Source organism: Ascaphus truei, chromosome 4 (assembly GCF_040206685.1).
Source record: "Ascaphus truei isolate aAscTru1 chromosome 4, aAscTru1.hap1, whole genome shotgun sequence".
NCBI lineage: Eukaryota > Metazoa > Chordata > Amphibia > Anura > Ascaphidae > Ascaphus > Ascaphus truei.
In genome coordinates, this window is record NC_134486.1 from 97,386,561 (window position 1) to 97,412,940 (window position 26,380).

Here is a 26,380-nt window from a genome sequence, read left to right on the forward strand (position 1 = left end):
AGAAAGAATATACACCGGAAAAGCTACTGTGCCACTGGTTACTTCATGTATGAAAGGACTTCCCAAACCAGATACAGTCAAATGCACTATTCTCTCCAAACACAAAAAGGTTTAGCCTTCAGCGGTACAATCACGCCGTGTGTGTAACTAATCTCTTGCCAGTCTGGCATCTCAATTATCAAAAGATTTATTAGACAGATCACTTCATGTAACGTCACAATATTGTGGGACAAGGATTGACCGTTCATTTGGCAGCCTGACAAAACGTCATTAAATCATTTCAGTTCTGCTTTTTACATTCCTCTCACATGAGGCAAATGGCTTCAAGCAAATATTCAGGGACATGAATGCAGCACTAACAAAACTGGGTTCACAAGCTGAATATTTCACCAGTCTGCATATCCTAAGCAGTTAAACATAATAGGTGGGACACTGGTGCCATGGAACGTTTAGTCAGCAAACAGGAACACATTAGCAATGCAAGTTGTGTACCTGGTAATAATATCTTAGAACCCAGCAAAGACCTTCAACATACGACTGTACAACTTTACGACGGAATTTTTCATCTGAGGCATCAACATCGAATTTGTTCTTATAATACCGTTGTTTCCAACCATCTTCCCATAACCTACAGTGAGAAAGAAACAAATCACAAACTCCTTTAGTACTTAGTGGCAATCCATGGCAGCAGATTTGTTTTTGAAAATTGTTCTATGGCATTTAAGAAAAGGGTTTCTGGAGCTGAACCCCATTAATTTCAACTCTGGGGACCCCCTGCTTCCTGAGATACTTACCTCCAAAGTGGGAGCCGGTAGCCACTCTCCTCAGCTACCAGGGTTCACAATATGTCCACTATTTAAAGATTTTGCCCCTGCGGACCAAAAGGAAGCAGTGACGTTATCGGTGCACCTTCCCATTGGTTCGTGTGATGTAGGCACTTTAAACTAACGCCCTGCATGCTCAGCCGGAGCAGCTACCGGCACAGACTCTGGAGGCAAGTATCTCCGGAAGAAGGGGGTCCTCAGAGTTGAAATCAATGGGGCTCAGCTGTGGAGATTTTACATTCCTATTTGCATCTTTATTATATACTTCATTGTTAAATCCTCCAAGTTTTCAGTTTCAGAGATATATCAATGTGAGTATGTTTGTTGCAGTTAATTCTAACTTGCAGCATTGCTGCAGGACTTGAACCTAATCACCACATATTTGCACCAGCTGCAACATTGCTTCTTCAGCTATACATGACGCCCCTTTAAATAATGTATCAGTAAATATGTCATTGTATGCATCAATTCATAAACGTCAGTGAACAAGCTATTTGCCAGATTTATTTCACTTTATTGAAATGCAAATATGTTGTGAGAGACTGGAACTAAATAGACAAATACAATTATTATTTTTTTTACCAATTCTACTTACAATAGTTCAGGTCATTAAGAGAAAGACTTCAAAATGATAGAACAGAGATCCTGTAGTCTAAATGTGGTATACTGGCCAAGATGATTAATTTATGTTATGCTACAAAATGCTCAAGAGCTAAGTCATCTATTAATTAGAGCAATATGTTTCAACTCTCTCCTTGAGGGGAATCCCAGCTGGGCCATGTTTTGGGGATAACCAAGCAACTGCTTATAAGCAATTTGCGCTCATGTTTGTTAATGCCTTAGTCATTGCTAAAATCTGGTTTGCCTGGTGTTCCCTGAAGAGACATGAATACAGCTGCCTTAAGGAAACTACACAGCCATTCATTCAACAAGTTTTCAATACATTGAGATTATATATAGAGATAATAGATATAGAGATTATATATAGAGATAGAGAGATAGAGATAGAGATCTCTATCTCTCTATCTATATATACAGTGTATCCACTGGGGAGAATAAAGTATTTGATGTTTGCAAGCCACACTTGTATCCAGTCAATGAGTATGACAAGTTTTAGTGAGAAAGCAGAAAGCGTTCTGAACACTTCCTACTGCTAAAAAAAAAAACAACAATTTTCAAGCTTTATTTCTCCAATATCCCAAGTCATTACATGAAACAATCTAATATGCGGAACACCTTAAAATGCCAGAACAGTAAGACTGCACTTATCACTTTTACACATTAACCCTTACGCTGCTAGGGGGCCTTCAAACAATTGGTTTTGGATTCTAATTGAGTCGGTGTTCCTCAACTATACTAGTGCTGTTAAAAAGGAGCAATCCAGGCAGTATTTTATTTTTAATTTATAGAGGATGGGGGATCTCTGGAGCTAAACCCCATTAATTGCAGCCTCCAGGAACCCCCTGCTTCCAGAGATAGTTGCCTCTGAAGGGTGTGCCGTATCTTTGCAGTTTAAAGCTCCTATTGGCCCACAGTGACATGGGCCAATAAGAACCCGTACTGGGTGACGTCACTGCTTCCGATTGGCTTGCAGGACACGGGGGCTTTGAAACTTAGCCATATAGTGAACCCTGGAGTGGCTACCGGCACACCCTTCAGGGGGTAAGTATCTCTGGAAGAAGGGGGTCCCAGAGGTTGCAATCAATGGGGTTCAGCATCAGAGAGCTATTAATTCAAATAAGTGTGTATGTATGTATGTAAATATATATAAATATAAATATATATATATATATATATATATATATATATATATATATATATAAAATCAAAAAATAAATAGATGATACCGTTCTGTGGCTAACGAAATGCTTTTATTTGTACGAGCTTTCAAGATACACTGATCTCTTCTGTAGACACACACACCTAGTGTAGAGCACTGTTTATACTGTGGGCTCTCCATTCATTTTTATTCACACTGATACACATACACACTCTTTCTTCACTTGCTTTCAGTTACCCTTTGACACCTCCAGCCATAAATCTCATCCACACCGGGGGAAGGACCAACACAGATAACATTCCAAGAGACACTGTTTTTAAGTAATCCTTGGTCATTCATTGTAACATCGCCGGAAGAAGAGATCAGTGTATCTCGAAAGCTCGCACAAATAAAAGCATTTCGTTAGGCACAGAACGGTATCATCTATTTATTTTTTGATTATTGAAGCTCGGCTAACACGGTACTGATACACACACACACACACACACACACACACACACACACACACACACACACACAACTGTGTGATAATGGTGAAAGGAGGGGATGCAGACCTGTCTAAGACATGCAAATGAGCACACAGTAATATTTCCATTTGCTATATATATATATATATATATATATATATATTGAGAAAGGACCGTGAGGTCCGAAACATCGCTTCTTTTTCCTGTGGTTACCCCCTGATGCTTGTGTTGCTTTATTAAATTTAATCTTTGATATTTGTGAGTGCTGCGGATTTTTTGTGTTAGGTATCTATTTTTGCTGATGGATGGTGATCCTGGCTGCACCGCAAGTACCACAACTGATCAGATAAGTTTATTTCCTTTTATTTTCCCTTCTGAGTGCCCTAAACATTCCTGATATCATAAAATATACACACCCCCCCAAAATGGCTTGTATTGCCTCTAACTGCCGTTGTTTAACAGATTACAGTCCCATTTCTAACAAGCTGTTAGTATCCTAAGCACAGAACCCATTCCAGAACACTGCTGTTGGTTCCACTAGCTTTGATTAAGCCTTTCCCTACAAGACTGAAGTGAAACGGTAGACCGCAAAAACATTTACCAGCTCGTAAGTACCAGTGCTAATGTTTTCATGTATTTGCTTTACTTTTTGTTCTCATCAAAAAGCAAAAATGACTATGCCCCTTTTCTATAAATATAATTAAAAACTCAAATTAGGCCATGAGGTGTAAATGGGACACCTGCACAATTATATTTTAAGTATGATTTTACAGTCTATAGATCAAAGTAGTACAATCGGGCATGCTAAATAGATGTCCCATTCAAATCGGATAATGCGGCACACTTACATTGACTAAAGTTTAAGGGTTAAATATTCATCAGCAATACACTGGCATTCAGATCACATAATCAAATCAAAGACACTGAATGTCTAGCCAATGTAGTGTTAGGTCTCAAAGGGAAAAGTGGCTGGGAGAAAGAAAACCAGTACGCATACTAATCTAGATACTTGGATTTAACAGCTCTAGCTTACTCATCTCGCAGGAATTTAGCGAATATTGTAACCCTCCACATTAATTACTGGTGGATAAAAAGATCACAGAAAATTATCTGAAGGCACTGCTGCTATAAGCTAAATGGCATTAATTAAGCTCAACCTAATTCTGCAATTTGCTAACAAAGTGCTACAGAAAGAAAAATGGCTTCACCTGATATTATCTTCCGGCTCGGGTTCACTGTCACTATCTTCAGCTTTTCGTTTCATTCCAGCAGCAGAGGATGCTTTATTGCCAGAATTCGAAGAGGACTGTAAAAGCCATCCCAATATCAAAATGAATTAAAAAAAAAAAAATTTGGGGGGGACATTTCAGTTTATCATTTCAAATTATAGCAAACTATGCACTATAGAGTTTTTAAAAAAAGGCCAGATTAAAAGTGCTCAAAAGACAAGCTCCACATTGTTTGTTTGTACTTCATTTAGGATTTCCTATGTTATAGCTTCACCTTGCTCGACTTCTATGATGACAGTATATAACATTTAAGATAACAAAATGATCTATTTACGTATGCTAAACAACTATGTCAAATGGAAGCCCACACAAATGTAAATGTCCAAAGTACATAAATGAGCCATTTTCGATATGACCCATAGAAAAAACATTTCAAAGCAAACGCAACTTTAAGTACAGTGATTCAGCTACACTAATGAACAGAGGTATAATATACATATATCCGAGAATGTAACTCCAAATAATCATTTATTGCCGTTAAATTGATCACTTACTGCATTCTGCATTCTCATTTCGTAGGCAGTTTGCCTCGGGTTGCTCACTGCATTTGGGCCAGACCTGTTTCCCTGACCTAATGCCTGAGGTGCATATTGTCCAGATGTAATAAAGGAAGGCTGTTCTCTCTAAGGGGAAGGGGGGGAGAAAAAGAGAGAATAAATACACACATACGAAGAGACACAAAAACAGCTACCGCATACACACCTATGATAACTTGGTATCAGAAAGATTGGTTAGTAAATTCCTCTATAATAAGAGATGCTAATCAATGCTCAGGGACAATGCATAAGAATCACACAAACAAAGAAAAAAAAAATATATATATATTTAAAAACCAACAAAAACGCATACGGGACCCGAAGGTAGCGTCTAAAGCCAATGCTAAGCCTCAGGCTTGTAATCAGGGCTGGAACAGCAAGCTTAAACTACAGGACAAGTAATAACCAAGGGATAAAAAGCTATATGGCAGTTTAAAGACCGGCCTGTCACACAATATGCATAATGCAATATCTAGGAAACTACACTCTAAATATCCTAGGTCTATATAACTCTATATGATAGCCTCCTGTATAGTCAGAGAACGAATATATACCTGAAGATAGAGTATAGATACATATATAACATGATGCACTCTCATACAAAGATAATATAAAGTGGTGAGCACAAAGTACAAAAAAAATGCTTGCATGATTCCAATGCTGCTGAAAGGGATAAACTAATGTTCAAAACTGTGCACTTATTTTTTGAATATCATCAGTGCTCTCTATGGGACTTCTTTCTTTGTTTGTGTGACACACACAAAAGATTAATGTAGTAGAAAAGGCCCTTTTTATATGAACACTAAACCAAATATCCCTTTAACAATTACAAATGTTTAAACCAACCCAAAAAACAAACGTAAAACAAAAATAGGTTTAATACTAAAAGGTGGTGCAAAATGAATGCTTTAAATAATAATTAATACCATTTTATATCCGCATGAACAAGCATGGCTTTTTAGAAAAATAAACAATGCATGAGATTTACCTTCATTCGCTTTTTCTTTTCTTTTAGTCTTCTTTTATAGCCCTCCTAGAAAAATCGCATGTGAAAGATTAAATGACCCCAAACCACAAGCAGCACCATATTCCACATTTGTTAACTGGTTAAATAAGCACAGCACTCCTCAAACGCAAATCCCTGGCATCTAGCAAGCTGAGTGTCAAACACATTGATGTTATCTGCCGTCACCTCTACACAAAGAACCAAGGCAAACGCCACTATACTTGGTTCACCACCTTGGTATAAAAAGCCCTTCTCTCAACGGCATAAAATAGTTCAGAGTTTAAAATGGGACTGCTATTTATTGTGTACTTCACTTATAACAGTCAATGCAAAAGCCCTGGTCCTAAGAGAGGTCAACTAGTAGAGCGTAAATCCACAAATTTTTACTAGTGACATACATCATCTTCCTTTCTCTTTTTGAAAATGCCATCTTCAACTTCACCAACTGCTAGCATGATCATCTGTACTCTTTCAAGGTTCACAAACCCGCTCTCAGTAAGGTAGCCCTGCAAACAAAATAAGGAAAGCATAATTAAGGAATTTATTCAATTTTAAATACTGTGCATTTAGTCCCTGGAGAAACACGAGGATCAAATAAAGCCGAAGCGAAGACTTACCCCAGTCTTATGCACAACAGTCTTGTAAATGGTGACAAGACGATCTATAGCATTCTCCCTGGCAGAGAGAGACAAAAAAAATTATGAATTACAATCCACACCAATAACTAAACTGCGGGTTCTTTTTTAATCTTGGGTATAAATTCAACATGGTTTTAAGACACACCTGATTTCGAGAGACGGCAGATGAGGTAAAAAGTCATTCCCCACAAAAAAGCACATGAAAACCCAATCGTCAACGCATCTCTCAAAGTCATATTGGAAGGGTAAGCTGGCCATAGCCAGTTCTTTCTCCAAATACTGGAAGAAAACCATAAAATTTTGGATTAATGCCAGAGAAACCGATCCAACTTGGCAACTGTTCAGAAAATATTATGCTTCATACCTCACGTAATACATTCAGTCGAATGAAAATGAACTCCTGCTCACAGCCTGGAGGAGAATCGGCAAATTCGTCATGCTGTAAAAAAGAAACCCAATTTGTATTTAACTCCATTACCCTGAAAACTGGATAACATGTATTGGTCAACATAGAGAACACCTTTATATTGGTCATCATTTGTAAAGGTAAGTTTCAGATCCCAATCTAAAAACATGTGCTTGAATGAAGGAGCACAAGTTAGCATCCCCTGATGCAGCATTAACATTAAAATCAATGGAAGTTCATGCTGGACAGGGTGCGCTAACCAACACTGGCAGCACTTGATGAATATTCCCCCAAGTATCTTGCGTGGAGTTTTTTGCTCTATGCATAGCAATTATGGGGGGGGGGGGGGGGGGGGGGAGGAGAACACATTGGTGAATAGCTTTGCTGAATGCATCTTACCTCTCCCTTCTTCTCTCTGGCTATTCCCTGACATTCTTTGATCTCGTGGCCAAACTGACCACACAAACCACATGGTCTTGGTTTGTTTGGCTTAAACTCTTCTCTGATGATTGTAAAATTTGACTCATGAGTAGCAAGTCCTAGCATGATAAGATCAGCTGTGAACAAAAATAGTAAATCAATCAACTATCGGTATTAGTACTAAACATATTTGTTAACTCAAATGCATTTATTTTGAAGGCCTTCATGCATGCATTTTATTTATGCACAATATTTACGCTTTTAGCCATCGAAAACCAATGTGAGACATAGTGGTTTATTAGGGAGGGGTAATGGGTATAACACTCCCCTGAGGTTAATGCAGGTGTTCTGTTTTTATGATGAGCTAAATCCAAGTACAAGAGCCTGCCCAGGATTGTAAATTCAGAGCAAGGAAATTTAATTGGTCAACCTGAAAGCAAAAAAGTTGTTATACTGATGACAGCACACTACAGTTTGACAGTTTTGTAGTGACCACACTGGCTTTACCCAGGGCAAAATGGTAGCTATGATGCAAAAGGAAACCAGCACATCTTAATGAAAAAAAATATTTTTCTTTATTTGCAGAGGACACTAAATTAAATGACAAAGTTGCCATCTATTCCAAGTTTGCATTGTCTCACATTTACAAAGAGCGCACAGCAACTTTTAAATAGAAAGTGCTTGATTGTTTAATTTATGATGCTGACCTATAAACTGTGTGGAATGCTGTAATTAATAATCAAGCAATAAAATTACATTAATCTCTACATTATTCAGAAAGTCACAAGCTAGTGCTTACCATCAGCACCGCATAAGCAATGATGAGTGTTTGGGTCGTGATGGGGCTGAGCTGTAAAGGGGAAAAAAAAAAAAAAGTGTTAGTTATCTAGAAGTATTCTACAGAGATTAATTAAATAAACGTTCAACGCGTCATACCTCTTTGCCGTCTGATGTAATCCATAATTTTATGTTCACCTTCACCAGGAGCACTAGCATCTGATAAAATGACCTACAAAAAAAAAAATCCAACATGTCCAAACAGCGCACAGAATAGGAAATTCATCCAAACCCGTTATAAAACTGGTCTTTTTGAATTGCTAGACTGGCTTCCCCAATTAAAACCCCAGTCTTGAAGGCCCTACATCTTTTGCTGGAACTCGCTCTCTATCGGTTCCCTGATCCTACTGTAAGTAAGCCCAAATCTTTGATTATTTTGATAATGTCCCCGACTGATAATGAATGCACACACGTGACTAACGCAACAAAATAATCCTGTTTCTCAACACAAAATTTAGACTAGAAGTGCATCAGGACAGGGACCTTTTCCTTTTAGATTTCGCAACTGGTAATAAAATGTTCCCACTAGGTTTCCAAACGATCATATATGTGATAAGAAACATTTACAATCTGTATTAGGAGACAAAACGTAACCAGGTAAAAAAAGAAATCCGATCTTTGAGCTACCACATATATACAGAGTCACCGCAGATCAACGGACGTCTTCACTAATGTCATAAGGTTTAAAACTTAAGACTGGAGCAAAATGGTTTAGTGACAATGTATTCAATTCAAATCATAGGAATTCTGCGAGGTTAACGGGACAGAAAAATTAAGTAAACCATCCAAAAATGTTTTTAACCAGGTTTATATCAGATATTCAGCATTTAAGTTTTTTTTTTTTACATTACACAATATTCTTACGTAAAATACCTAAAAATAACTTACTGTAAGGTTTTTCCAGCCAGGGTCATTATTCAAACGATCCGCAACATAATATCGCAGGCATTTTGCTAGGTTGTCCATAAACTCTGTACCCTATAATACAGAAAACAAATTATACAAATAAACCAACAATGGGAATGGCTAGAAATAGAAATGGTGACTCTGGCTCTGTTACTTACTGGTGTAATACAGTTACTATCAAATCTTTCTTTCATTTCTTCAGGAGGGAGATAGCCACCTGACAAAAGCAACACATTTGGTTTACAGTTAGTGAGAGAGGGGAGAGAAAAAAAACAAAAAAAACTACCATCACTAAAGTACAATTGACTTTACCGTTGGATATCACTTCCTCACGCACACGATTTTTCTCTTCTATGAGCTCCACACCCTCTTTGGATGCTCGAAACCTTCTAGAGCGCTGTTGATTCATTTTAGCTCGTGGGGCCTAGAAACATGTCAAATCATTCAAGATCATTGTTTTTGCAATCTGTTTAGAACTGCATGCCCCATTTACAATGTAATGTGGCCCCATGGAAACCCTTAATCTATTGCGACTTTGCCGAGCCCTGCTCATTTCACCTTTGCACATAAAAGTGCCATTGCTGTGGTAGGGCTATTATATTATTATCAATTTAACAGCCTGTGTGTCAGTCAGATCCATAGCTCCAAGACCATGAAAACTAGACACCTGAAATTTTGCATGCACACTAAGGGAACCCTAGGGTTGTGCACATGGATTATTTTTTATTTTGGAATTTTCTCTCCCTACTGTTGCAATTGATCGCTGAGCAAACGGACTTCCAAATATTCCTTGGGGGGAGAGCGCAAGACACAGGGGTAGAGCTGTAAGAGGGCAGGGGGGCCAGAAGGGGAGGAAGAGAGAGAGGGGTGAGAGAAATACATGGGGGGGGGGGGGGGAGGGAGAAGATTAAGGGGGTTTGAGAGGTGGGAGTGGAAGAGAGAAAGGTCACAGATGGGGTGTAAATGTCACTGAGGGGGAAGGTCACTAAGGGAGTGTGTCGGTAAAGAGGGTGGATGTCACTATAATTTGGGATGCGAGTGTGACTGAGGGTTGGGGTGCAACCTCTCTCACTGGAAGGCAGAACTATTGATGGGGTTAAAGAGGACACCTTTATCAACTGATTCACACTTTCAAGTCTGCAATGGAAAAGATGACTCCAGAATACTGCAACTCGTGCAAAGCCAGGTACTTTAGCTAGTCTATTTATAAAAAGTTTGCTGCTGATAGAGAAATAAGAGACATAAATAAATGAAATAAATAGGGCGATATATAGATATATAAAGCAGCAAACTTTTTATAAAACAAATTCTGACGACATCCAATGATCCTTTAATGATTTTGGAATTATATTGAAAAAAATTTACAAATACAGCAATTTGAGCCTTGACAAATAAAAGATGCATTATTTAAAAAAAAAAATTTTTTTTCAGGAATACGAGTGTTCAACAGAATATGGGTTGAAACCCTTTGTAGATTACGACTAAAGATACTAAATTCTGCATGAATGGGCTTTATACTTACCACACCATCTATAGCCATGTAAAGCAGTCTCCTAGGTCTCACAATATTAAAAAGTCTATCCATATACTCAAATATTGCAACCATCATTTCATCTTCATTTTTGGGTGCTGCCCTGAAAATGTAAAAGAAAAGTGGTCAGTGATATTTAGCAACTTACACTTCCAGAATCCCAAGAGTTCCAATAAAGCCAATTACTTGTCTTCCGGGTGTGTACATGGATGAATGATGCCATTCATGTCCAAATAAAGGTTATCAAATTCAACTTCATTTGGGTTTGGTTTACTGGTATCCACTGGTATCTTGATGCCATTGCATTCTTTAGGCTGAAGAAAAAAGAAAGAAAAAATTATATATAGATATAGATAGAGAGAGAGAGGGGGTTGTAGACCTGCCTAAGACATGCAAATGAGCATACAGGAATATTTCCATTTGAGAGAGAGATAGATATAGATATAGATATTTAGGGTTCAGTCTTGCATTGAAAATTAATCAAGCTCCAAATTATTCTATATTTGAGATCTCTAAACCAGGGGTGGACAAATAGTAAAAATACATTTTAAGAGACAGAATTTTATGGTATTGAGGTGTGTGCAAAAGCCGACATCTCCCGTGACACTGGACGGCAGATTTCTTCGTTAAACCTTATCGTGGATGTGATGGGATGCACAGTGCTGAAGCTAAAAGGAAGGATCGGCTAACCTGCACTTTGTCCTGTTGCATATTGAAAAACTAAAAAAAAAATAATATATAAAATATTCTGCATTGGCCATTTTTTTAAAATTATGCCTTGTTCACTGTCTCCGTCTTTTCCCCCCTCTCCGTTCTACCTCACCCCCTACATAGTAGCCCGGCCACATATTGGTGTATTATACGTTAGTCTGCAGCCTTGTTAGATATTACTACTTTATTTAACCTATGTTACTACTACTGACTTTGGGACACAGCTGTGGGGTCCTTATGGTGATTGTTATGTGGCTTTAGCTCAATTGTATTAACTTTATAGCTCCTTAAACCTTACTACATGTTCACGTGACACTGTGGAAGTCATTGGGGGTGTGCATGGTATTTTTTGTGGGGACTCTGGGTAGGGTTAGGGCAGAGGTGCGCTAAACTTCCTGAGCTGCGCCCCCCTGCCTGACAGCGTATTTCGACTAATGATTTCTCAGTGTGAATCAACCGAGGAAGGATAACCCTTACGAAACGCGTAGGCGAAAACTGACAGAAGATGCAGTTGCCACACCTAATGAAGGAACGGATGCTAAGAGAGCAAAGGAGTTATACACCATGTGTTGCCATAGCAACCGGAAGTGCGGGAGAATGCACGCCAGCCGATGGCTCTGGAGGCAGCGTTACCAGCGAGAAACATGCAGGGACTCCCACAACAGATCAGATAAAATTACTTTTTTCATTGTACAGCATTATCTATTGTTACAATTTGCAGCTAAAACGGCTGGGAATATTCGCAACAAATCATCACAAAACAGGAAAGTGTTACAAATATCTTCCACTGCTGGGAGGTGTGCTAAAGCCTGCTACTGTATAGGGAAGAGTGAAACAGTCACTATTCTCTAATACAACAGAAGCCATTTATATAAAACCACCATAAGATTTCACACGTTTTGCTGCTTTAAGGGCATCTGTGCGCACTTTTCATCTATAGATTGCCAACGTCACACACCTGGAGTTTAGGAACTTCTCCTACATACTAGCATCAGAACACCTCTCTATAGCTCCAAATCAACCCCCCCATACACGTTACCAATTATCACAAATTGACTTGGACTATACTATATGTTGTACGCTGTTCCACTGTCATTACCAGAGTTTCACATGCAATGCAATCCATCTTTTGTTTGTGTATACAGTGCATATGTATATCGAGGACACTGGTTTCTGACTGCAAATTTACAATAGCTGCAGTATTTTAGTGTTAATTACATTGTAACGTGAATTCTAGCCAAAAGCTGATCAGGTAATACCGTGAGGCAGCGATGTATGGGAGGAAGGGGTGTGGTTACCAATGCTCTGCACGGATTGGCCGATTCCTGGGTGATGTGGCATTTTACTCAAAGGCTTTGGGACTTGGTTCATCCACCTGTAAATATTATACAATTGGAAGAGTTGCAGTACTACAACTCAGAAATCCCATGCAGAGAAGGGAGATCACAAGCAGCAGCACGAAAAAGGCACCAGGAGTGGATTTTTAAGCAACCAAGCACCACAGATTTCCTAACCTTATTCTAAACAGTGAGTTATATAACCAAAAGCAGACAGAAAACAATTCCAACAAGAAATGGGTAGTTCGCAATCCAGAAAAACCATAACAAAAAAAAAAAAAAAAATTCTCTCCTAATGACCTATATAATAAGGCTTCAGCAAACAAAGCCCCAATGCACATCAAATATGACACATTTAGCTATCCAAGTGTGTATATTTATTTTACATAGGCCTAGTGCAAGAAAATAAAAAAATCGTCAGATATTTTTAGTCACCAATTAAAATAACTGCTGTAAAATCTCCAACTATGTTGTCCTGTAGACTAGTTTAACACTAAAAAATAATAATGCGAACTGTAAAAAAAAAAAAAGTCAACATATTTCCAGTGTTAACTTTGTACAACTCTGAATAAAACTAAACGTCCGCTCATTGTATATGAAAAATATAAACAAAATCCCTGGTGCATTTACCCTGTATAATTTCTAATTCCATCATTGTGACTACGGAGAGCTATGGACTATAAACAGTTAAAAAACAAAAGTCAAGGAATAGGCCTTTCTTTAACCGTTTAAGTGTGATTAACGCTGGTCAAGTCTCAAAGAGAACCTATATTTAATAGAAATACAAATTGATAAAAAATAAAAAAAAAAACACATTTGCACTACAAAACTAGACAGACTACTGCCAGTACAGAATAAGTGCCCAAATCCTGGAAATAGAAAGAGGCACACACAGAGACCTGGAAGCCCCGGGAGATGAGATTGTGCCAGCGGTGTGAGCTAGGAGAGGTAGAAGATGAAACACTTCCTGCTGTGCTGCACACAATACTCTGAAGTGAGGAGTGCCCACTTGGAGAAACTCACTGCTCTTATCCATAACTTGAATATAGAAAAGAAACAAAAAGATTGTGATCCTCCTAGGAGAAGATGAAACCACAGCAGAACTGGCTGCGCATTATATCAGCACCTGTCACAGGCTGAGAGACACCCACTAACCCCCACATCCCGTGGGTAACTTATTCATGTACTGTGTAATTATACCTTATCCAGTGTTATTCATGTTTTGGCGATACGGAAATATTTTCTGTCATGCCAATAAAGCAGATTTGATTGACCGACTTCTAGGACCACCACGCATGTTGAAATTACTCCACAGGAATAGCAAATGTAGAAATCTGACACCCGAGGGTTGGTACATCACCCCAACAATGTCAGGTAAAAAAAAAAAAAAGTGCTAAAAAGTTTGAGGCATTTCTTCTAAGAGACTTAACATTGAGACAACTAGAGCGGTATACCTCATCTCCAGCCCTCGTCAAGCCACTGCTGGATGAAGACCTCCCCAAATGATCTTTTAGGTATTGCAATGGCAAACCTCCCCTTTTCATGTTGCTACAGCACATTTTGTGGTCTCATCCTCTAATCTTACTTTTGGAATACAGTTTAGTACTATCTTTGATCAACGATCATTATTTCTTGTGATATTCGGTTCACTGCCATTTTAATTTCTTCACCCGTGTGATGTCACAGACCTGTTGGGTTTCAAACCCATTCTTTTCCCGGTCTCTTCGGTTAATAATCAGCATTCATCTCTCCATACTTAGGAGTTGTTTAAAGCTTCTGAATTATTTTCACATTTGGTGGTGGAAGTCTCATATCCATGTGAGCACAGAGGATAAACTGGCCAAAAACGTACTTCTTGAAGAAGATTGTTTTGTTTTTTTTCCCTAATGTGCTCCATCCCATCGTCATTCTCCTATTTAATCCACAGGTTCCCATCCATGGTCACTTGCTGGCCAAGGTAGAGTCTGGACTAGTTCTATTCCATTTATTGCGATCTTTGCAGAATTAACAGTTGTTGATCACTTTGGTCTTGTAGAGATTCATATGGAGGTCCACTTCGGGAAATTTTCCATTTGTTGCTGCAGGTCTTCTGGACCCGTGGAATACACTACAAAGGCAGCTGCAAATCGTAGGCGACTCAGACATTCACCGTTGATTTTAGATTCCTTTTTTCTCCTAATTAAATGTCTTGAACAAATCTTCAAGGGTTGTGGTGAAAAGCTTTGGTTATGGTGTCTAAACAAAACTCCCTTGCCACTCTTGATCATGCTTGTATCTTCATGTAATCCAATTGTTGATGTTGCATTCTCGTAAATATTCCTTATAATAATGTACGCTACAACACAATCTCAATGCATTTAAAACCGCAAGTTGTAAACGGAATCAAATGCTTTTGCAGAATCTACGAATCCTACGCCAAGTGGTAGATTGTATTCATAACTTTAGGAAATCATGACTTGTATGACTTGGATTAGGTGCATTGTGTTGTAGTCTCTGCAAAATCTGTCTGGCTCTGGCAAAGTCCATGGTCTATTGTAGGGGGCGCAAACTTTTTCCCCTGCGCCCCCCTGCCGGCGGTCCCCTCACCTCCACGCCGGCGTCCTGACGTCAAGTTGCCATGGCGACACGCGTGAAGCCGCCGGATCCAAGGTAAGTTAGGTTTCCAGAGGCCCTGCATCTCCCCCGGCACTTAATTTAAGTGCCTTCGGGAAGAGCGCGGGGCCTCTGTAAACCCTGTGCCTCCCAGTTTGCACACCGCTGGTCTATTGTGATAGCTTCAAAATCTTGCAAATGGTTGGTCTGTAGTTCTTACGCTCTGTCTTCTTTCTTGTGGATGAGGATAACTATGGCATTTGTTCATTTAACCAGCCTCACACTGAAGAGATACAGGACCCCTATAAGCTCATATTGAACCCCCAAAATAACCACAACATATACATATATATGTTGTGGTTATTTTGGGGGTTCAATATGAGCTTATAGGGGTCCTGAATGTTTTGCAATTCTTGTTCAGCTGGTCCTAGCCGATTTGGAGGGTGGCTCCTCCTTCCCTAGTTTGAAGCTCACCCCCTCCCACTTTTAAAAGGTTTTATTCCCCTAGCTACTTTTGAAAGGACGCATGGTACATCAGTGGTTTCTTCTTGCTCTGCTGGAATATGCCCGGTGCCACCTGTGTTCTTGTACAAGTTCTGAACTCCTAAGTGCACAGTCTTTTGTTGTTTATTCATTGTCTTGCAATGATTTGCTTCTTCCCAATCATATGTCAAAGCCTCATCTTCTTTAAGCGTTTGTTTGATAGTCCCTTACCATATCACAGTTTATACACAAATTGTATATACACCGCAGTCTGAAAATTAGAATGTAATCCTACTCAACTTTTTCTTCAAGGTTAGATAAACATTTAAGTTTGTGAAGAATCACTGATTTTTTGGTATGCTAGTCGATGACCATTTACCATATTCAGGGCGATTGATACATCTACAAATAATCTAAGCAGATGGAATTCATAGTTTAAAGTGTTCATGATCTATACAACTTACAAATTGACAAAAATAGCCATTTTACAGAAGAAAAAAAAGTGTAATTTCAATTCTATAAAAGATTCAAATATAACTTATAAGCGTTAACGGTCTATTTCGTTACTGCTTTCTCATTGGTTTGCACTCTCCACCCTTCCACTAATCACTTTGGTAGATAATCCTGTTGGTGACTAATCCGGTTAGTGAACGGAAGTGGAGGATCTCCACAATCTCCCCGGAATACTAGCAAACTATTGGCTGTAATCATTAAATTATTTTTTTTAAGCTACAAAAAATAAATAAAAGTATGATGTAATAAACACTTAGAAAGGAAGGACATGGTCAGTCACCTGTCAAGGTCAGTCAGTCACCCACCTAGGTCAGTCACAAACAAAGAATTCAATTAGTATAAATATAGAAGTGCAAATAGCTAAAATGTGGTGTGTGCAGAGCACGCGCGTTCAAATGCCTTTGCTTTGTCAATGAAATTGTGTTTTGACTTTTAATGAAAAATAGCACCATAACAAACAATTTTTGTGACAAAACCGTTACAGAAGACAAAGAAGTTTCACTTCAAATGCGCGTGCTCGGCAAACACCCTTTTTTCTGCAGCACTGATACTGGACTTTCTGCTCTAGGATTTTCTACACACATACAAGTCACGTGATCACTGGTGTGCCGTTCATGATAATCTTGTATATCGCAATTAGAAAAGCAAATTAAAATCATGAATGTTCCCCCATTTAAGCAATGTATGGTCGACCAGTCGAAAGACCAGGATGCTGTGTCTAACTTGTTACTATGCAGACAGCGTTTTCCTTAGCAACCATTCATGCAATCTTTTCACCTGCACACAAGGTGTGCCCTCAATTTCACACACTTCTGCATCACAAATTGCCAGAATGGTTGATTGTTATGGACCACTGGGACTTTTGCATATATTAGGCCACCTGCTTCTGCACCTGGTGCACTACAGGCGATCTTCCTTCCTCTTTAGTAAAGACTGACAAAAACTTGCAGTGCGTTAAGAATGTGAACCACAGCCCTTTCTACTGCTCAGTAAAAGGTTTATTGAATCACCTGTTCCAACATTTTTTTTACATGGTCAAATAACTGCCATGGGTCTGACATAAAAAAAGGTCACATCATATATATATATATATATACACACACACACACACGCACGCACACGCACCATTATAACCTTTTTATTGGCAGCCTGTAGCACAATACAAAACAAATGACTCCTTGGTTCTCAATTAAAACTTTATTTAAAACCATTTCGCACATAAAAGATGCAAAGAGAACTGCTTATTAGAACCATAAAAAAAAATAGTACATAATCTTGGAGCTCTGGGTATTCTTCAAAGCCATTAATAGGACAGAACAACTTTTAGTCTTATCTGAAGTCTCAAATTCTTGATACAAACGTATTTGCACCAGTTCTCTTACCTCAAGGTACTCAAATGTGCACATTTACAGCATTTAGCACGAAACCTAAAATTATATTACAGACACTCCACAATTCTAGAACCACTTGAAACCTTTAAGAACCCCTTACTAAAAAAAAAAAATTCCAGTCACTGTTTGCATTACATCACAGGTGGTAACCTAAATCTGATTTTAAGGAAAAAAGAAATAAACAAACATTGTAGTACTAGACTCCACTTTGGACACTATAACATACAGAGTAGAAACACACAGTATAAGCTTTTGGCGGGTTTCCAACAACTTCCTTGTTATTAACAAACATCTAGCCCGTTGTGAACAGTATTTCGCACAAATTATATATATAAAAATGTAAGCTCCATATGCAAAGCAACTTCTAAATATGATGTTTTTTTACCTACTTCTGCATATGCAACGTGAGAATTGACTTGAAAAAAGTAGTGTTCTGTCATCAAATAATGCAGAAGCTCCCATTACCAGCATTAACTGCCTATATGGAGAGGAAGAACATACTCCCGCCCTTTAGAGGTTGGGATTCACAACCTATAAAACATGTCACCATCACAGGTGCTGCTAATAGGGGAAACAATTGTTTATTTTTTTAAACCACTAACAAGCAATGGGCGTGCAACACCATCAAGTTTAGAGACAGTCACAGAGTTTATGGATGTGCCTTTAAGAAAGTCACTTTGAAGGTACCAGACCTGAGTGTTAAAGCCGCAGACCAAGCAATATCCTACATTTCTTTTTCAATAAGTCAGCTATGTACTATGAGAAAATACCTTTTTTTTTTAAACTCCACTGTGAATTACAATTTTTCTGTATTATAATGTAACAAGAATTTTTTGTTTCTCTAGCAACCCTTTACAAAGTCACATCCCTTTCCTTTTCTGAAACAGGCCCTGACACATCCCTCTAGCAGTGCACCAATTGTATCTAGTGACTGCGTGGTCACATCTTCCCCACAGAACTTTGCATCTTTAGTCCTCTTCTGCTGCATTTAGTGAACCCCCGAGAAACAAACCTCACCAATTGATCAGCAATTTAGCTAAATTACTTTGTGTGGATTGTATTGATGCACAAAAAAAAAAAAAAGTCAGCAAAATGTTGTATAGTCTTGGGCACCACTCCATAAAAAAAAAAATATTAAGTAACTATAGTGCAGAGAAGAGCCACCAAATTAATAAAGGGGATGAATCTGATTTAGGTGGGGTTAGCTATGGGGTAGGCAACCTGTGGCTCTTTCCGATCCTACTTGCGACTGTGCAGGTTGCCGACCCCCAGCTGCTGCCTCTCTCCCTCACTATCTTGGCGGTGGTTATGGGGCGTCTCCCCCAGCTGCTTGCCTGCCTCTCCCCTGTACTGTCCCACGCCGGTGCGCACCGGAAGTGCGTAACGCAACTTCCGGCGCAAGCCAACGACCGAGCCCGGCGTGGAAAAGTACACGAGAGAGATATATAGAAAACCGAGTATAAGCGCAAGGAGAGCAGACAATACTCATATGAGGGCTAGATATAGTCCTCACTTGGATGTTTGTACTCTAGCCTAAACCCCGTGTCGGCAGTATGCCCAGTGTGGAGTAACCACTACTCCCAATGATTCAGTTAATTAAATTTACTTCTGAATTATGTAAAATGGGTGATGGCAGGTGATACATCCAGTACAACACCTAATATATACCTAGAATATAATAGAAAACATCAGCACTAAATCAGAATGATAAAAGATAGCGCAGAAACTCCAGAATTGAAAGAAACCCCGACCTTACATTGAACCTCTTTAGAAAATAAGAATCTTGCCCAAAAGGTTAACTTGGAACGGTGGTGTCAATAATGTACTGTATTCAATTGTATATGTATTCACCCAAATAAAGAATATATTTCTAAAAAAAATAAAAAAAATTACAGTAAGGGCAGTTAAAATGTGGAATTTCATTACCCATGGAAACTGATGGATGGTAGATGAAAGGAACTGTATACAGGGATATACCAAATAAGTAAAACAGGGGAAGGATGTTGATCCGCGGAGAAATCAGATTGCCATTATTTGAAGTTAAGAAATTTATTTTTCCACCTATGAGATTAGATATTTCACTGGGGGTTATTTTTTGCCTCCCTGTGGATCAATATACTGTAAATACAAATATAGGATAAGAATCTATTGTCTAAATTTATCATAGGTTGAACTTGGACATATGTCTTTTTTCAACCTCATCTATGCAACTATAATCTGGGGGGTGGGGGGGAAGTGAGTGACTATTCCCCCAAAAGATAAGGGGCCTTATGCAGAGAGCATCGTTATTTCGAAATTCGCCATTTTTTGTACAATTTCGCGCAGAAACCGGCAGAAAATGGCGAGTTCCGAAAAACGCGCCATTTTGTTTTTTCAATTGCTAAAACTCGCCTCGCGGCTGGCGAGAACTTCCATCTCGCCATTTTTAAAACTCTCCGAATGCAGAGAGGTGCGAACGGCATAAAGCGGCTGTTCGCGCCAAAAAATGGCGCGATTCTCGCATTTTTGCCGCGCCAGGAAAAGATGGCAAGATGGCGCTCGCCGCCTATAGTAAAGGGGGAAAAAAGGCGCAAATTTGTTTTTACACGTTTCTGAAGCGCGCATCTCGCCAATTTAAACTCGCCACACGCATCCATGTTAAACATAGCAGAATTCGCACTTTTCTGCATATGGAGAATAAAACTCTCCAAAAAAGCTACTTTGTATGAAATTCGCCAATTTTAAAATTCTATGCTCTCTGCATAAGGCCCAAGATGTCTGCGTAAAGCAGCAATACGAAATGTCCTATGTTTTTTTTAATTCATCAGTTCTGTATATTAAATAGCCTACAGTCTGCATTATTTATTATTTTGTTAACTCCTGCCATTTTAAATGATTTATTTAAAATGTACGGAACATACATTGGTTGCTATAGCAAGCATTTAAACATTCATAAGATCGGACACCTTTGAGCTCTGCCCTTTGATACTTTGTTCCAAAATACAGATCTGTTGCTGTGTTCCAGACTGTATATTGCTCTGAAAGCTGTAACAATAGTGTTACACTTTGTGAAATGCTGCAGCTGATATGAAACATATTACCCACTGCAGCAGAAAGTTAGAAGGCAGCCATTTCATTAGACACACAATCAGGATTGTTACAGATTTATAAGAGCACCAAACGATTGCCATCTTAGGTAATAATGTAAGAATGCAGAATTACACATTGTCACGTGCTTACAAAAAAAACAAAAAACCAGGAGGGGGGGGTTCATAGTACTGTTGCGTTAAATCTGTCTTTTACACATTAAATAACATGATGCTGTCAGTTGCAACAAAAATTTGGCACAGAGCACAACTTCTTTGGATGCATTAGGCCTCGGTCCCGCTGCGCTCGTTGGCGCGGGCGGCCATGTCGCGAGTTCCCCACCAGCAGGGGAATCCTCGCGAGCCGGTCCCGGTCCCCCCTGGCGGCACAGCTGACTACACGCTGTGGCGCGTCAGCCGCTAGGAGACACAAGAGAATGGTGTTTCCTAGCGTTGATGCGTCACGTGGTGTGGCTGTGAGCCAATGGGGAGGGGAGGCTTCGGGGAGCGGGGAGGAGTGTGGAGTGAAAGCAGGTGAGTGCCTGTCTGTGTGTGTGTGTGTGCCTGAGTGCCTGCCTGTGTGTGAGCGCGTGTGTGTATGAGTGCGTGAGTGCCTGCCTGCGTGTGTGTGTGTGTGTGTATGAGTGCCTGCGTGTGTGTATTTAAACTTACCCTCAGCAGCTCCAGCTCCAGCCCGAGTCCGTGGAGGGAGGGGGGGGAGAGTAGCGGGTCCCTCCCCTCCGCTCAAGCCACGCCCCCCTCCCTGTCAAGCCTCCCACTCCCGCCCACCTCCGGCTCCCGCTCCCTACAGACCGCATATCGCAGTCTGTGTATGTCAGCGCACCGCCTGTCTGCAGTGCGGGTGCCCTGACTCTGGGAGCGGGGCCTTAGCCTTAAGGAGCCCCAGTAGCATGCAAGAGCACAACTTCCGCTAAACTTTTGAAGCTTGTGTTGAAAACCTCGCCCTTCTTTGTATCCAGATTGATACTCAAGGTAATCTCCTGTGAAAAAGTGCAGATAACCATTTAGGTAATTTATGATGCATTAAAAGATGTATTAAGATCCACCTGTTGTAAAAGAGGGACAAAACACATCCAAATTTTTTTAAAAGCCACATTCAAATAATACAATTCTTTTGGAGTCTTTGCCCCAGTTTTGCAGCTGTAAGACTTTAGTAAATAAGGCTTGGTCCCCACTGGCTACTGCAGCGCCCGCTCCGGGGACAAGGGCCCCCCCTCAATGGAGCCGGGCCCGCTGCAAGGGGGGGGCGGGTACTGCGGTGCGTTTTTCAGACTCACATTAAAATTGTGATTAGACCTAGCGATGGAGCGCTAGGCCACGCCCCCGGCAGTTCAGCCAACGAGGGCGAACCTACCGGGTGACGTGGCCGCGCCCCTTTTTTCCCACTGCAGATCTGGGAATTCGGCTGCATGTGCCGCCAGGCTCGCAGGCACTGGGGCCGTAGCCTAAGGCCGCGCTTATAGTGCGCACGACAGCGACGTCACCCGTTGCTGTCGCCAGTAGCGAAAGTTATACGTTAACTTTCAGCTACGTCGCTGGCGACAGGGTGATTGATTGGTTCAGAGGCTGTCACGTGGCAACAGCCTATGAAAAATCAAATTTAAAAAAAATAGAGATTGCTTCCGAGGTTCACAGCACCTTCACTCAGCCAGTTGTATGAATATAAAAAAGGTTATTAGTAACCAGCAATGTACAACAGCATTGAAAAAGTCCTGGCTTGGACGAAACGCGTAAGAGTGTTTATGCTGTTGTACATTGCTGGTTACTAATAAACTTTTTTATATTCATACAACTGGCTGAGTGAAGGTGCTGTGAACCTCGGAAGCAATCTCTATTTTTTTCATCTGTGACGTCATATCCGGTTGGGACACGCAGACGCCAGCAAGCAGAATCCCAGCACACAGAGCCTCCAGGATCAAGCTTGCAGCCGCAAACAGGAACGGCTTTCAAGGGACCTCCAGGATCAAGCTTGCAGCCGCAAACAGGAACGGCTTTCAAGGGACCTCCACGCGATACACAGGGGAGACAGGTGAGGATATATTGGTAGCCGGGCCGTGATTTACTTGGGGGCGCCCCCTTGGGAGGTGTCCCCTTGTACCTCTAACCGGTTTTCCAGTACCCCACTCCCCCTTGTTAGTATCGGAGATACCCATATATTGCCTTATTACCTGCATCACCTATATACCGGCGTCAAACCTTCTTTCCTAAACACACTCCATAGTCCCTGGTAGTGGCCTCGATAATTGGGGTTACCCTATTTTTTCCAAAAATCAAATTTAAACCGCTACCAATTTTCCAGACGTTTCATCGCACTCACTATAAGCGCTGGTGACAGAGTCAATTGTTTTGTTTTTCGGCGATGTTGCATCGCCGGCACTACAAGCGCAGCCTAAGGCCTCGTTCAGGGTGCCAGAGGCAGGAGTTGGAGGGCGGGCGTTCGCGTGTGCGAGCGGCAGTCTGCTGGGCGATGTGTGTACATCCTCCCCAGCAGACTTTTTCAAGAGTTGAGGAGGCGGGGCTACAGACCTCAGCTTAGGGATCGAAGTTGCAGTCTTGAAATCACTCAAGAATGATTTCATTGGCTGCCGAGGTCGCAGTGACGCTGCTGCAGCTTCAAAAAATGACTTAGGTTGTTTATTGAAACTGTAGCCAGCGTCAACTCCGTACTTCGGAGACAGGGCAGCTGCTACCCTGACAACCACAAGTCACTTTAAATACATTGTGTCGGACGGCCGCACGCACGTCAGCACGCCCTCCCTCCGAAGCCTGCAGCCTGAACGAGGCCTAAGGCCGAGTCCATAGGACAGGCCGTGCCGAGTGGACGCTCCGCGCTGAGCCCCTGCATACTCAATGAGGATGCCTTGAGGGGGCTCACGCGAGAGTCCGCAGGCGTGCTGAGGCGCTGGATTTTTCAGCCGACAGCCAAGCTGTTTTTCAGAGCACTGTCGGCTGAAAACATCCAATCAGCGCGGAGCAGCGTCAACGTCACGGCGCCGTGACATCGGCGCCGTGACGTTGACGTTGGTGTGTCGCGGGCGATTGGCCCAGCGACGTCACTGCCCCGACTCCCTCAGTCTCCCCCCCGCTTCAGATCGCGCCCGCTGGCATGAAATTGCGCAATTTCAGCAGGCGAGCCTCAGCGTCAGCGCGGTCCAGCCCTGATTCCCCTTCTATGGCCCCAGCCTAACACTGTCAAAGCTGCAGCTACATGCTTGTATGCCTCTTCTAGAGACAAAGCATCCTTGTCCTTCTGCTAAGCAGCACCGAACCGGGTTACTTTCTTGTTTTTATTGATGCAGGTAAGACCGTAGAGCTTCCCACCTCCCAGTGAAGTACAACAAAAACATCTGAAGCAGGAAGGGGTATGGTCCGACTTATACCTGACCAGAAGACTTTTGTCCTTGCATTTTAATTGGGTAATCCCTACGTTTTGTAAAAGTAGGTTTCCAAGACCAAATATATATATATTTTTTTTCATTGACTATCTATATATATATATATATATATATATAGATATATATATATATATATATATATATATATATATATATATAGTCAATGAAAAAATCAAATGAAGGCAGGTGCTCGTCCCATACAGGGTACAGGGTAACCAAAGAAATCCAGGTAAAAAAAAAAAAAAACAGCACACCGCAATAATGAAGTAAATAAAGTGTATTAACAACACAGGGCAGCCAACGTTTACCATACAGGGGAAATATGACAGTTATAGTGCAATAACGAATTCCAATGTCATATGTATAGACACATCAATCCCAAGATTCATCTGGTAAAGGAGTCTTCATTTCTCCTTTCCTAGGGAACTTCAAGAATAAAATGTACTCACTATTATTCCCCTGCAGGTCCTCAGGCGTGCAACCACATCCATGATCCAAGAGTATCCAAAAAGTATTGTGTAAGGTGCACAGAGGCAAGAATCAGGTCAAGTGGCAATAAAAACTATTTATTCAGGCTGCATTAAAAAACGGCAAAGTACAGCTCTCCTACGCGTTTCGTGCCGTTAGGCACTTTATCAAGGAGTTACCTCTGGAGAGGAGTAACTGTAAGGAGAGCTGTACTCTGCCGTTTTTTAATGCAGCCTGAATAAATAGTTTTTATTGCCACTTGACCTGATTCTTGCCGCTGTGCACCTTACACAATACTTTTTGGATACAAATAGAAGCTTCAACCTGTGAGCAAGAGCTTTCTTTGGTAAATTAAGTTAGAGAAAATCTAAAAATCAGATGCTCCAGTTCCATCAGTCACAGTGAGATACTCCTACATCCTTGTCAAAAGGATAGATTCATGTAAATTTCCTTGAAATTAATACCTTTTTACCAGGCTGGGTCCACTCTTAATGATATCCTTGTGCACCATGAAAGGTTTTAGCACCTCTTTGCAATCTTTTGAACACACGATCCTTAGGGTCAGGAGCCCAACATGGATCCTCGATCTCCGAAACATCTCAAATAACTTTGATCATACGTTTGACTAGTGTCAAAGGATGTAGGATTCTCTGTTACACATTTTCAATGAATGAGGATCCGTCTCGAGCATCTTACACAGCTCCTGCTCTGAAGATACCAACGGTCTATCCAGGCTAAACCATCTGCTTGTGAGCTTTACGTTCAGACTGGGATGAGGCAGTTTCAATGTCCTGTGTAACTAAATCCTTCAGCCAGGATAGAAAATCCCCATTGGCACAACCGCCCCATTTAAATAGTCTCTGCACAGAGCTTTCTATTTTCAGGTGCAGTTTTGTCCCATGCTGACCAATCTTGCAGTCTTGGTGCAGTCTTTCTTGTAGCCTTTCTTCTCTTAGTAGACTTGACAGGTATTGAAACCCCTTCATTTGAATACCTGGTGTAATGAACACAGATCATGAGCAGGTCTGCTCTTTTACACACACACACACACACACATATATATATATATATCATCATCAACCACCCAACTCCCAAGACATTACCTTAGGTTTTTGGGTACAGCACTTTTAGAGGCAAACTCCATGTTCAAGTAGATTTAGTCACTTCCATGCAGCTGCAAATTCTTCCCGGGCATTAGTAAGGCAGGGCAGCTGCGACAGCTCCATATTGGCAGTAAATATACTTCCTGGTTCAGACGACGTGACTGCACACCATCCGTGTGTCTCTGGAGTTAAAGCATGTGAATACCAGGGGCGGCACAGGAAGGGAGACGTAGAGACCATTATTTCCCATGCAGTAGTGTTGTACTTGGTCCTAACACGTGCTGGGTACCCAGGGAATAATAGAAAATTTGCTGGGCCGGGTATTTTTGACTTGCTGCAGCCGGTGACAGAGGGTGAGGAGGACATCATTGTTCAGCCAGTGGGAGCAGCGGAACATGTGACCAGAGCAGGAGCGTTTCTATTGGACAGCCGGGGAGGAGCTGGCTGTCCAATAGTAATGCTCCTACTCCGGTCACATGTTCCTCTGCTCCCACTGACCAGCTGTGAAAGATGTGTTCCGCTGCTCCCACTGGCTGAACAATGATGTCTGCCGCTGCTCCCACCACCACCAGGATGTCACAGCTGTCCTCCTCACCCTTTGCAGCGGGCTGCAGATGAGTCTTCTGCTGCTCTGGTCCTGCCGTTCTCCAAGGAGGAGGAC

The 26,380-nt window shown here is 41.0% G+C and overlaps 1 protein-coding gene across 2 annotated transcripts in view; it reads right to left on the bottom strand.

Moving 5' to 3' along the window:
• Window positions 1-26,380, bottom strand: part of XRN2 (5'-3' exoribonuclease 2) — a 52,476-nt gene that overhangs the window by 18,390 nt on the left and 7,706 nt on the right. For both annotated transcript variants that reach the window (XM_075596235.1, XM_075596236.1), the window contains exons 2-17: window positions 10,827-10,954; window positions 10,632-10,743; window positions 9,422-9,533; window positions 9,268-9,326; window positions 9,092-9,181; window positions 8,303-8,375; window positions 8,166-8,216; window positions 7,346-7,503; window positions 6,905-6,979; window positions 6,686-6,819; window positions 6,520-6,577; window positions 6,301-6,408; window positions 5,885-5,929; window positions 4,855-4,983; window positions 4,280-4,377; window positions 493-628 (exon numbers count right to left, since the gene is read on the bottom strand). In XM_075596235.1, coding sequence (XP_075452350.1) covers window positions 493-628; window positions 4,280-4,377; window positions 4,855-4,983; window positions 5,885-5,929; window positions 6,301-6,408; window positions 6,520-6,577; window positions 6,686-6,819; window positions 6,905-6,979; window positions 7,346-7,503; window positions 8,166-8,216; window positions 8,303-8,375; window positions 9,092-9,181; window positions 9,268-9,326; window positions 9,422-9,533; window positions 10,632-10,743; window positions 10,827-10,954 — 1,566 coding nt within the window. The remainder of the gene's footprint in view (window positions 1-492; window positions 629-4,279; window positions 4,378-4,854; window positions 4,984-5,884; window positions 5,930-6,300; window positions 6,409-6,519; window positions 6,578-6,685; window positions 6,820-6,904; window positions 6,980-7,345; window positions 7,504-8,165; window positions 8,217-8,302; window positions 8,376-9,091; window positions 9,182-9,267; window positions 9,327-9,421; window positions 9,534-10,631; window positions 10,744-10,826; window positions 10,955-26,380) is intronic.